We start from the raw sequence: 13,464 nt of genomic DNA on the forward strand, positions 1-13,464 counted from the left end.
TAGCTAAAATGTTGGTGGTTAATTTCTATATCAATTTAAAAATCATTTTATAAATTTTTATTAATAATATAAATCACTTTAGATACCAAGAATTTTTTTTATCTCTACAATAGTATTTATTTTAGTTAATATAGTAACTATTATTTTTTATTTCTAAATTTGATTATTATTTAATGATTTTTTTAGTGATATAGTCACATATTAAATCACAGATTTCAGTCACAGATTTCGATCACTAAATTAGTCACAAATTTCAATCAATAAATCAATCATAATTTTCAATTACTAAGGCATGAGTGACTAAATATTAGTGACCGATTTTGAATTGTCACTAAATCAGTCATTAATTAAAACAGTGATTTTTTTTGTTATTTAATGACTGATTTGTTATCATTATTTATAATTTTTCTGAAACTATTTACCTTAGTTGTGTAATTACATTTGTAAGTCAATGATAGTAAATGAGTGTTTATATAATTTTAATTTAATTTTGACTCAAACCAAGATTTAATTTACACACATACCACTAGCTTCAAGTAATTTGTCAAAAAAATTGGAGGGTAACCTAACATATGAAATAATATAATAAATGTATTTTTATTTCAAATACTAACAACTCAAATTTCTCTAAAAATTATGTTTAATTGTGTTAAATATTTCTCCTTTTTTTTTCATTAGTCCTTGATTTGAGTATTTCATAAAGCAACTTATTAATATATATACTACTTGATTTTAGTGTAATAATAAGAAACTTGGTATATTGGAGTATGGTTATTATGCCATGTACATGTACTATATGTGTAGTTGATAGTTATAAAAATATGTAGCAGATACTTAAAGTTAAGGTTTTCATGAATTAGGGTTGAAAATTTATGTTTAAACTATTTTTAGTCACTTTAATATTGAAAACTAAAATTACATTTTATTGGATTTGACAAACTGAAATTAACATTAGTTTAATTTGAATGACTAAATAGTATACATTGATGAATTTCAAAGATAAAATGATAGTTGAATCATAGTTATATATCTAAACAAGCTAATTAAACTAAAAAAATGTATCACATGTTTTCCTTTCATCCTTCAATTATTTTTCTTTAGAAAATATGTAACAACAACATACCAAAAGATGTATCCCTATTTCTTATTTTAAAATAATAGTTTATTTTTCTTTTATAATTTTTTTTTAACTATATGTTATATTAGTTACTTTTTTAAAATATATTAAACAAATTAACAGATTGTAGCACAATATATTAAATATTAAAGATTGGTCAAATCAGAATTTTATTTTTTCATAAGATCAAAAAAGATTTTTTAAATATATTCATTATTTTTTCTCTCTCTCACCAAATTTTTATTAATCAAACAAAAGACAATTAAATGAAAAATAATTTGATTAATTAAGATACTATTAATTTAAAATATTAAAAAAAAAATCTGAAAGAATATTTCAGATTAAGTCATATTATTTTGAAATAATCTCATTTCACTAATACAAATGTTCTTCACAATTAAAAAATAAAAAGTACAGGATGAAAATTTAAACTTTATATTTAAAAAAAATAACATAATCCACTTAAAAATTAAATACCTACATTTGTACATAACCTGAATTTAATGTCATTAAATTTTTAAAGAGTATGAATCAATTGAAATTGTAAATACATACGGACTTTCTGAATATTAAGAAGAACTATTGTTAAAACCTTAAATAAATATTATTGAAATGAGTAATGTTTAAAATAATTATATTTAAGAAACAAATAAGATTAGTTTATTAATATAAGCATAAATAGTTTATTTTAAAATAAATATATTAAAGTATATAAAAAGTTGTTTATTTTATTAAATAAGCATTTATTTTAAGAAAATAAACTGCATTTGAGTTCATTTAAATCACTTTTTTTACGTAAAATATGTAAAAAATAACAATTTTTTTATCCAAATTCCAGCTTTCTAGTTTTAATGGACTATTACAAACTAGTAAAGTGAAATGATTTTTTACCCAACTACATTGATGCTAATAAAAAGTTATCATAAAATAAACTTTTATCTTTATTTATACTCACTATAATAAAATTATTAAATAAAAATTAATTATAAAAGTTAAAATAATTAGTTATTATTTAATTAAATTAAAAATTATCTTATAAACTAAACAAATTATTAGTATTTAAAATAATTTCTATCGTTAATAAAAAAATTATAAAATAGTTTTTAAATTAATATCTATCTATTAATTTTTTATAAATTAATTTAAAATTTAAAATATTAGTAACTAAATTTTTTGATAACCAATTTAAATATCAATATAAAAATTATTTTATAAATTTTTGTTAATAATAAAAATTAATTTATATATAAGTAATATACAAATAATTTTTAATCTATAAAATAGTATTTAATTTAATTAATACAATAATTAATTATTTTTTTGTCTGTAATTTAATTTTAGTTACTATTTTATATTTTTTTTGCAGTGTATAATAATTCTGCGATGTTTAAAATTTAGTAATTAAACCTTGACATCTTCTTTTCAAGCTTTGATTTTTGAAATTTGTTTTGGATCGACATCTTCTTTTCTATCATATACATTTTATTCTTTGCTCATAGAAACTTGGCTTTGAAAAATACTGATTTTTCCTAGAAAATAGCAGTAGTAAAATGGTACCTTAGATTACTGTATGAATAAAAACTATGGAAAGCAAAGTCCACAAATAGATTGAGAATCAAATATAAAGTTGAAGACCAAGATAGTACATTGACATTTAAAAATTGAGAACACTATTCACTGTTTTGTTTGTTGGTGTTATAAAGTGCATGAACATAGTTACTTACAGGCATCAATTGAAAATTGAAGCGAGTTGCAAGAGCAAGATATGCACAAGATAAACCTACATACACTTTGAACCAAACCACAGAAAAAAATGTAAAATAAATGAAGATGGCAGTAAAAGAAAGTATCACTGTAAAAGAGAGAAGGCTCTTAAATGTAGAAATTTCATTTTCATTCTGCTGATGAGGGAAATGACCATGAATCTTGAAATCTGAAAGCAATTGGTCCTTCATCTGGAACTTGTTTATCAACCAAGATGAAGCTTTGGTTTCAGAAGCAGGAATCTCCTTCACTGGAATACGCCTTACATGCATGTGCACTTCTGAAGGGTCTACACCAAAAACATTGTCCAGAAAGGAGGGACATTGATTTTTGTATGCAATTGTCACATCGTACACTGCACGTAATTCAGTGACAATGTTCAGTCAACACACTTCACAGAAAAATTCAAAACAAAATACCAAAATGGTTGGAATATTGTGCAAATAGACAGCACCCGTCATGTCAAAAAATCATTAAACACATGGTACAAACAAGCCTGGATATGATGTAGGATAATGTTGGATCAATTCTCATGAATAATGACTCTTTCCATCTTCTGTTCTCATAAAACTTTTGAAAAAATCAGAATTAATTTTTCCTTTTGCGAAAACAATAAGCATATAAAAGAGAATAGAGCAAATTAGAATAATGACATCGAGAATTTTTAACATGGAAAAACTTCATAAACTTGAAAAGTAAATCCCATGTTAAAAATCTTCGATGTCATTATTCTAATTTGTTCTATTTTTCTTTTAATAACTTATTGTTTTCGCAAATGTCCATTTTGTATTTACATCAAAGAGGAAAAATTAGTTCTGAGCACCTATATATATACACACATCTATTCTCCAGTGACAGTTATGGAACATAAAAATGATTAAGACACTACAGGAAAATGCTAAGTTCAAATTTTCTGAAGCAGAGTGAGATGCATTTGGTGACACAGATTACACAATATCCTAAATAGCCACTACAGGAACATTATGAATTGACTTTAGTGTCTTAAAAAGAGGAGAAGCAATTGTAAACCTGCATCCAATGATCCTCGTAGGGCTTCCAAGCAAGCATGAAACCCCTTTGTTTTCGGAAGTAATACATTTTTCAGCACCGGGAGACCAGTTTCAGCAGCAAATTTTTGACTATTTATACTCTTCTGATCACTAAGCAAGAAAAGCAAATCACATGTCAAGCGTGCATCTCAATTGAACTATGTATTCATGTTTGTGTGGTGTAATATGATCCACAAATTAGAGCATGCTAGACAAAACACAACACCATAAGCATACAGACAAAATATCAAATGAAATGATCTGTGGAACTGAAAAGAGTTCATATTTATTATCCAATGATGATAAAAGCAGTTGGAAAAATCAAAAGACAAGATCCAAGGTAATAGGGATATCAGGTAGTACGTATAATCTGTTCCTTCAGGAAAAAGAGCTAGCCATAAGGGATCTTGAGGGTCCTTAAAAGTTGAAAGCTTTTGGTGCAATATTTGCTCATCTACCTCCCACTTCCTCTCCACTGCAATGAACTCCAGAATGTGAAATCCCCAACCAAAGATAGGTAGTTTCATCAAGCTGTTCTTAAGGATGTACTTTATGCATCCCAGAGTCCCTTTTCTAAGTGCAAGATCCCACAAGTACATCCAATCAACCTCAGTTCTGTGATTAGCAATGAGCAAAACACGTTCCTTGATTGGAAGACTGTCCCCAGAAAAGACAACTTTGGTTTTGTTTATCTTTTCAAATAGAGAGGGCCACAGAGATAGCCAAAGTCCAAAGAGGAATGACACTGTCTTCCTACTATACCCAATGCTGAAAAGCCGCAATCCTACAACTGCCACTGGCACAAAATAGACTAAACACATAAAAGCTGTAGAAAGAAATACCACTAAACATATCAGACCCCTCAACAACCTAAGAGGGGTCAAGGGTCGGTGCTTTAATCTATTTTCAGATTTGACTGGCCCGCAAACTTCCATCTTCTTCAGGAAACTCTTGAAAAACTTTCCTTCTGCAATAATGTACTTTAGTGTTATTTCATGATCCCCAATTCTGGACAAGTATGTATGCTAACAACAATGGCATCAGAGAAAAAATTATTTTTTCAACCACAAGGTATTTATTATATCAGAAGTAATAAACTCATTTAATATTTGAAGTATTTCATAGGGTATTTATTAAATGTTCTGTAACCACAGTCAATAAATTGGGAAGTACAGTGTTTGGTATCTTCAATTGGTGTATAGAAGTTGCACATGGGTTGAAAAAGTTGCTTTCAGCAGACAATCCCAAGTCCCAAGTAGCATAGGAATAAGACAGTAAGTACCAATCCTTTTAAATTGCAAAAAGATGGATTGCACAGTAGCCTAAAATCTGACACAATAAATTTCAATCTGTAAGGGAAGATGAAATGCCAAACCATCAACAAAGGGCACAGTAAAAATGTCCAAGGGCACCACAAGGCACCAACTGACTAAATGACAAGTGTGATAAAGAAAGAGGAGCATGTTTCTTCTGAATTAAAACAAAGTTTTTTTGCCTTTCATTTTATTTTCACTTTTAGTTACAAAAATACTCTACATTTAAGACCTTTTCTTATTTTCTTTTTCATTTTCTGTTTTCACTGTTTCTTGTACATATCATGGAAACAAAAATAAAAATGAAAACAAGGTAAATGCAAAAAACATTAAGGTTTTAGAAAAGTTCTTCCACACAATTTTAGATGCAGCACCAAGGTTTTTTGAGATCTGGACATCTGTAATTGAGGTCACAAAAGTCACATTTTGTAATTTTCAGAAATATCAAGAGTTGTAATGAAACAACTTCTTGAACAAGATCACAATTTAAGAATTTGTTATTCTTTTTGGATGCAATCCTGTTTGAAACATGGTTGAACAATAAATGCAAACAACTCTGCATCAGATATTCAAGTCTTTGGTCACTATGTTATGAGACACTAACCTCTTCTACTAAACCCAACCCCTGTGGTTGGTATCTGGTTATAAAAACTGAGGGAAAAAATAGAGAGAGAACTGGTTAAGAGAAACACTTCTGAAATAACAGGGGATTGTTGAAATTTGAAACTTTCAAGACTTCTCTGCTATGAACTTGAATTTTTCAAGACTTTTCTCCTTATAAATCCTCCAAGACCATCTTTGAATCCCAATGTTGAACCAGAGAAGGCAATTCCAAATCTATCTTAGCACACTAATTTCCCTGGCTAAACACCCCAACCCCATTTCCGATCAAAGAACAACAACTTTCCATCTAACAACCACGAGTTATTGGCGAATGAACAAATACGTTTCGAATCCAAAACCTTGTTTCCCAGAGTACAAAACAAAAGTTAAACCGATAAAGAAAGCATATCTTTGAAAATATTCCAAAATTCTACCCCCCCTCCTCTGGTTAAATCCAACACGCACACACCACCAACCACGATGAAAATTCGTCAAAGAAACAAACAAACACGGAATTGAGATTCCACAAAGGGGAGAGAATTAAGACGCAAAGAAAAGAGAACCCAGAAGAGAACACGTAAAGTTGAATAGTGGGTTGACTTAAAAAACTCACCTTGCGTGGAGATTCTGAGAGCTCTTGTTTTGCTCTGTTTTTCTTCTTATTGTTGTGGTGGCCAGTGAATTGAAGAACAATGAATGAAACAGGGATTGTGAATCTGAAATTGGGTTGGGTTGGGGAAAATTCAGCAGCGGTGGTGCTCAGGAAGATACTGTGCAGCTCGTTGGACAATAGTGAAAAGAGATTTGGGTCCACTTCGAGATCCCAATGGTGTTGTTTCAGAGTTTGCGTTGTCATTATTGTCTCTGTTCTAACCTCATCTCTTCATTCATTTAACCTTATTCTAGCAACTTCCACTCTCATTTAATTGCAATTAATGCTTTTTTAATTCACATTATCACAACATGTTTGTTAAATTACATATATTGTATTTGAAAATAACAAATCAACAAAACTTGTACTATATGAATGGTCAAATTTGTGAAAAAAATATTAAAAAAAATCTACTAAATGTCATAAAAAAAACTTATTAGATGAAATGAATTGAAACCAACTAGTAAAATAAATACTTTTATATAATTTAATTACTTTGATAAAATTTTGTAATAATTTGTAGATTTTTCATCCGTTAACTTTTTGTTTATTAATAGCACTAATATGAACATTGATATGATACGGACAACAGATACAGAGATATGTATAATCTATAAATTATATAAATTGACAATAAAGATTTAAGATTTATGTGTACAAGTATCTTTCGTTTTTTTAGCAAAAAATAGTTTTTCATTAGTGATTTAAAAGAGTTTGTTCCTTATTTTTATAATTATATTAAAAAATTATACAATCAGTTGAGTTTTTACAAAATTAATGCATTCTTTTTAAATTGTGTTAGAATCGTACTAGAATTGTCAAAAGTCCAACAAATATAGGTTGAATTGAACACTTCACCAATACTTGTCTTAGTGTCTGATACGTGTGTCCGACACAAACACGCCATTTAAGAGGAGTATTCGATCTGATCTTGAACAATATATTTGTTGAATCTTAAAGAGCGAAAATAAAGGGTATTTAATATTTGAATTATTGGTTTTAAATGATTAAAATGATTATTTATTGGGGTAAAGTGCAAAAGTGAGGGCTTGATCCACCAACCACATTGCTTTGGCGTTTCTAAAAAGAGAAAGAAAGAGGGTTGTGGGAATGTTGCTGTTGATGGGGGATGATTCGAGGAACATCCTTAATTCTACTTTTCATGTTTCCTATGGCGTTAAGAACAATTCTGTGTTCTATTCTCTAACATTACGTCTTACATCCTCCAAACAAACAATATACTGTGTTTGATAAAGTATTTGCATCATAGATCTTTATCAATTGTTTTGTTAAAAGGTTCAGATCAATCAAATCATAATAAAATCGTAGCTGTTCATTCATATATTGTTAAATAAAAAGAGGTATAATATGTGAATCACTTATAATTTTTTATTTAACAATGTTAGAAATCTCGTCTACATATATAATTAAAAAGTTAAAATCAGTTATATAAATTAGATGAAAAACTTATTTTATAATGTGATTTTATGAGATAGAATTTATTTTTATCATAGTATTAGAATATATGAGTTTATCCCACTACACTCTATCATAGCTGTTAGAGGGTGTGAAATTCTTCTTCCTATCACATTTTCTATTTTTTGATTTTATCAAATTTCGGTGTTCTCGATACCGGTATATATGATAAGACTCAAACACTTAAGTCAGTTTAAGATCAAAGTAAAAGATAGTTTCACGATACGATTTTGACCTAGAGTTGAGCCTTCTGATGTACGGACGATTAAGTTGAGCTCAACAAGGTCCAATTGCATTTTGATTGTGTTTTGCGAATGTTTTCTCATAATAATTAATAATTACACTACTAATTATTATGCCTTGTGTAACAATCTGTGAGGATGCCGAGTGTTCAAATGAACGAGTGGTAATCGACATTCCACATTTGGTCATTGAATTCTCGATAATACAAAAAATTTATCCTTATAAGATATATTAAACTTAGATATATGAATTCAATCTAACGTGATAAATAATTTCAAAAATAAATAATTTGAGTAATTATAATATTTTTTGCTGGAATTAGTTTTTTTAATTTATTCAATTGAAATTAAAGTAGTTTATATAAATTAAATTGAATTAAAATTAATTATATAAGAATTTATTGATTATCTAGTAAAATAAATTACAAAATTACTAATGTATGCATTATAAATATTGTCATTATGTATAAAATTTAAGATGTATTAAAACTTATTTTGAGATGTTTTTTAAAGAGTGTTAACAATTTTAAATGACCCAACTAATCTATTTGGATTATGATTGAGTTGCTGAATAAAAATCAATTCATTTTACTCAATTTAGTTAAATTTGATTAGGTTGAGTCCAAATTTAAATTATCTCAAGTCATCTAGGCTTCTACTCAAAGTGTTAAATATGGCTGTTTTATCCTTAAAACACTTGTTATCATTTTAATTACTGAATTTCACCATCTATTGTCATTTTAATCCTTAAATCAATTATTTATTGTTACTAAACTTGTTTCCGTCAAGAGAATATACCGTAGTTGGTTAAACATGATCCATAATTGGTTATAAAATTCTTAATATATATTATTTTTTTATGTTAAAAAAACTTTGAAAAATAGTTTTACCAAAAAAAGTGATGTTCCAAATTCAATGCAAAATTACTTAAAGAAAGACATTTTAACAAAATTTACAGTTAATCACATGACATTTTATTGAAAGACAAAACACAAAAGGATGTAACATTGCTTATTTAAGGTGTAAGGTTGCTTCAAAGTTGCTTATTAAGTAAGGTTTGGATAAGAGAAATTAGTAGAGAGTACTTGTTTATGGATCATTTGTAAATTTAAAAAAATTAGATTAAACTTAAACATTATCTAATTATTTGTGTGATAAGAAATTTGTGTTCTACACTGTTTTTATGAAAATTCATTGAAACAATGGTCTAAGATTAAAATTAATGGTGAAAAATCATACTTGAAAAAAAACTTTAACAACTTTAATATCAAAGATTTTGTAGTGAATGTTTACATCGTTAATGATGAAATTATTATTAAGAATTGATTCAAACAATCATAAATTTGGAGTGATATTGTGTTAGTTGTCATGAAAATATCAAATTAAAACCACAATCAATAGAAAATTTCATGACAATATCAATTGAACACAAAAAAGGTCTAAACACAAAAAAAAAAAATCAAGTAGTTAACAAATGTAACAATCACAAAATTTGAGCACATATAATCAACAATAGAGGCATAGAATCATTTTCCGAAACTCATTTTTTTAAGTTTTTTCTTTCTCTTAATGTATTATTTATCTTGTTCATTTCTATCGACTTACATTTTCATTTTTAACAATTATTTAAAAAATAGAGAGTTTTTTTTTCCTAATTTCTTTTATTTAATTAGTTGAATAAGTTTCAAAGGATTAAGTCATTTTAAGGCTATGATTTTTACTCCCATAGTTTCATCTTCTATATCGATAGGAGCATTGGAAAAGTTAAAATATTAATATTTTTTTTATTTTTTATTGCATAATTTGAAAACAGTTTTAAATTTTAAAATATATTATAGATTTTCATACCATATAATCTAAAATACATATATTTTGATTGTATAATCCATAAATATGTTATGGGTTATCCGATGAAAAATAGGTTGTGATTATATAATTTTAAACATATTTTAGATTACATAATTTATGTATTTTTGAAATATATAATTTGAAACCATATTATTTTGAATTATGAAATCCATAGACATTTCTGAATAAAAATATAGAATGTATTTCATATTAAATAATTTATAAATATATTATAGATTATACAATTGAGAATGTGTTTTTAAATTGTATAATTTATAATAACTTTTGTCTGAAAACATATTTCTAGTTCTACCATTTATAATATATTTTTAATTTTAGATCACAAATTTTATAATTAATTTTTGAATTATGGAATTTAGAATATTTCTCACTCATAGGCAATTGAAACTTTTCATACATCTATGGAGGTGCATTAAGAAGATATGGAGCTACTGAAAGAAATTGCATATTTCAAACTTACATGGACTGGGTATATGTTTTAGCCCAACAAACAAAACTCACTCCCAGCCAACAATTTCGCAAGCCCAAAAGGAAAACCAACTAATTAATTTAACTTAATCTAGTTCCTAACATCAATAAAAATAAAATGTTGGTGCTCGTTTAATTATTTAATTAACATTTCTCTCGTTATATATTTGATTGTTTACTCTTACACTCTGATTTAACTATCGTATAGTTCTTTATCAAATTTTATCTACTTATTTCACACATAGAAGTATTTTTAATTTTATTTTGCATTAAACTCGTAATATTTTTGTAAGCTAATCAGTTTTTAAATCTTGGTTTAATTTATTCTTAATTTATTAATTATTTTAAACTTAGAATATTGTTATAAGATAACTTAATGATTTTTTTTTAATTGTATTCATTTTGAATAATTAAAATTATCTTACTTTTTTATGCTAACAATATCAATAACAAAAAAATTAAATATAAATTCAACTAGTTTAACACTAACTAAATGGAAAGAAAAAAGGATGTTACGAATGTCATAAAAAAACACGAAGGATAAAGTTTCTTTAACACCTCATCAGTGTAAAAACAATTATTTTACAATCATTTTTTAAATAAAATATTATATTATAATAAAATAATATTTTTTAAAGTATAAAGTGAATGAAAAATTAGAAATACATAATAATTATATATATACATCAATTACATTTTTATATTATTTTGTTTACCTTTATATTCTTCCTTTGTATACAAATGTATGTATAAATACAATTATATCTTTTTCTTTCACCTGATTTTTCAATAAAAATTATATAACTTAATGGAAAACTTAATCTTATAAAACTTGTTTATAAGATGAGATTTACACTTACTTGATGTGAGATTAGATTACTAATTTATATGTGGACTATATATTTATATATTTTTTTGAATATATTTGAGATTACTAATTCGTATGTGGACTATATTGTTGGAAATCCCACATCGACTAGAGATTAGAGCCTTTCATTCTATATAAGGGGGTGCAACCCTCAACCTTATGAGCCGGTTTTATGGGGTTGAGTTAGGCTTAAAGTCCATTTCGTAATATTTATATATTTATGAGTGATTCAATAACGGTCCGATAGCAGGTAACACGATAGGTTTCACAAATTCTCGTTAGAATAGACTTAAAATGACTCTGATACCATATTAAGAAATGATAAGTTATAAACTTAACTTAATCTTATAAATAAAATTTACATTCATTTATATATTATAAAAAACAAAAATATATGTAAAATAAGACAATGTAGAGAAGAAATGAAAACTAGGAAGAAAGGTATGAAAACATGTGCATAGGATGTAAGAATAGTGAATAGTGAATGTATAATGTAGTACTTGTGTGTACTTTTATTCACCAAAATATCAACAAGGATTAGACTCTTCAATGCTTTTGACAACTGTAATCCATGAAACCAAACTTTCTTTGACTCCTCCTTTGCTTTCCAACTTTTTCATTTTACATTTTCCTACCCTCATATTAATTTCAAAAGGAGTTCATCTTCTTCGATTTCTACAACATTTCATCAACACCATAAACTCCTCTTCTGTACTTCATTCATAGCATAAACTTAAACTTCTTTATAACATTTAAATTGTACTTTAGTGTAGTAAACTCGTGAATAAAAATAACTTTTCTAAGTAACTAAAAATTTAATAACATTAGAAGGAGTTAAACTTGTATACACACAAAGAAGATGAGAAATGGTAACTTTGACTTTTTGACCATTTGCTTCAACCGACACTGACACAATGAGTTATCACTGACAACAACGTATAACCAAGGTTAAAAGATTGAATGGAAAATAGAAACTGTGATTTAGTTTTTTCAATCATAATCTTACACCAAAGTTTTTTTTTTCTTAAATTAAAACCAGAAATAGGTAAAATTTAATAAATTTTTTTTATTAAAGATTAAAATTAAGAATGTTTAAACTATTTATGTAATTAAAAGAAGCTTAGTTAGCACATGAGTAGCCAACTCATATGAAGAAAGTTATGACTTTTGAGAGCATTGTGAGGTGAAGCGCGTTTTAATTTTGGTTCAAATAATTGCGTTTTCTTTTCAGAAAGAAACAAAATATAAATGGAAAAAATAATTTCAGAGAAGGGACCAAAACTCATAACGCGGTTTCACTTCATTTTTCAAACCTTTATAGTTATTAATCATTTTTTTACATTCTCTTATAAGTAATTAATGCCATTTGCTTCATAGAAACGAAGAGTGGGTACATATAGTATAATTAGACTTTGCATTGGGTTACTTTTTAAGGCATTTTTTTAAGATAAGATTTTCAATTTATTAAAAAATAAATTTTAAAGTTAACTCAATTTTAGATGGTGTGATTAGTTTAACAATTTTGTATTAAAATAACACTAAATAATTAGAATATTAAAAAAATTAAAATCTAATTTAATTTTATAAAACTAAATTTATAAAGTGAGTTTTGCAATGTTAGATTTTCAAAATTTTCAATCCATTACATCATATTAATTTCAAAATTTCTTATAACTTTTACATTTTAATAATTTTTTATTTTCTTGTTGGTAGAAGAAATACTTTAAAAATAAAAATAATAATTCTTGTTCTTATGATTTATAATTTATTTAAATTTGTATGCAAGACTCCATTAATAAATATATTTTTTTTTTAAAAATTAAGAAAATACTGTTGTTGATATATCATGAATAAAAACATGTGAGCATGAAGTTTGATTAAACTATAATATAATTATAGAGTCATGTAACCAACTAAGTTTAGTTTTTAATTAATTCCTCTTGTATAAAATTTATAAAGAATGTGTATTTATTTCAAATACATGAGTTCATAAATTTATTTATTAGCTGTGAGAAGAAAAACGGAAATATATAGTCCAATTTA

At 26.2% G+C, this 13,464-nt stretch overlaps 1 protein-coding gene across 2 annotated transcripts; it reads right to left on the minus strand.

The window, feature by feature from the left end:
- Positions 1-2,739: 2,739 nt before the first annotated feature.
- Positions 2,740-6,721, minus strand: LOC137816441 (probable 1-acyl-sn-glycerol-3-phosphate acyltransferase 4). 2 transcript variants are annotated; one of them, XM_068619574.1, is made up of 4 exons: positions 6,460-6,721; positions 4,294-4,897; positions 3,911-4,041; positions 2,740-3,236 (listed from the first exon to the last, which is right to left on the minus strand). In XM_068619574.1, the coding sequence occupies exons 2-4, from the start codon at positions 4,863-4,865 to the stop codon at positions 2,788-2,790; spliced, it is 1,152 nt and encodes a 383-aa protein (XP_068475675.1). In that variant the 5' UTR covers positions 4,866-4,897; positions 6,460-6,721; the 3' UTR covers positions 2,740-2,787. The 2 variants fall into 2 exon arrangements, with proteins under 2 accessions (XP_068475675.1, XP_068475676.1); XM_068619575.1 differs by lacking the exon at positions 6,460-6,721 and adding an exon at positions 5,848-6,421.
- Between the last annotated feature and the right edge of the window lie 6,743 nt (positions 6,722-13,464).

Source organism: Phaseolus vulgaris, chromosome 1 (assembly GCF_000499845.2).
Source record: "Phaseolus vulgaris cultivar G19833 chromosome 1, P. vulgaris v2.0, whole genome shotgun sequence".
NCBI classification, from domain to species: Eukaryota; Viridiplantae; Streptophyta; class Magnoliopsida; order Fabales; family Fabaceae; genus Phaseolus; species Phaseolus vulgaris.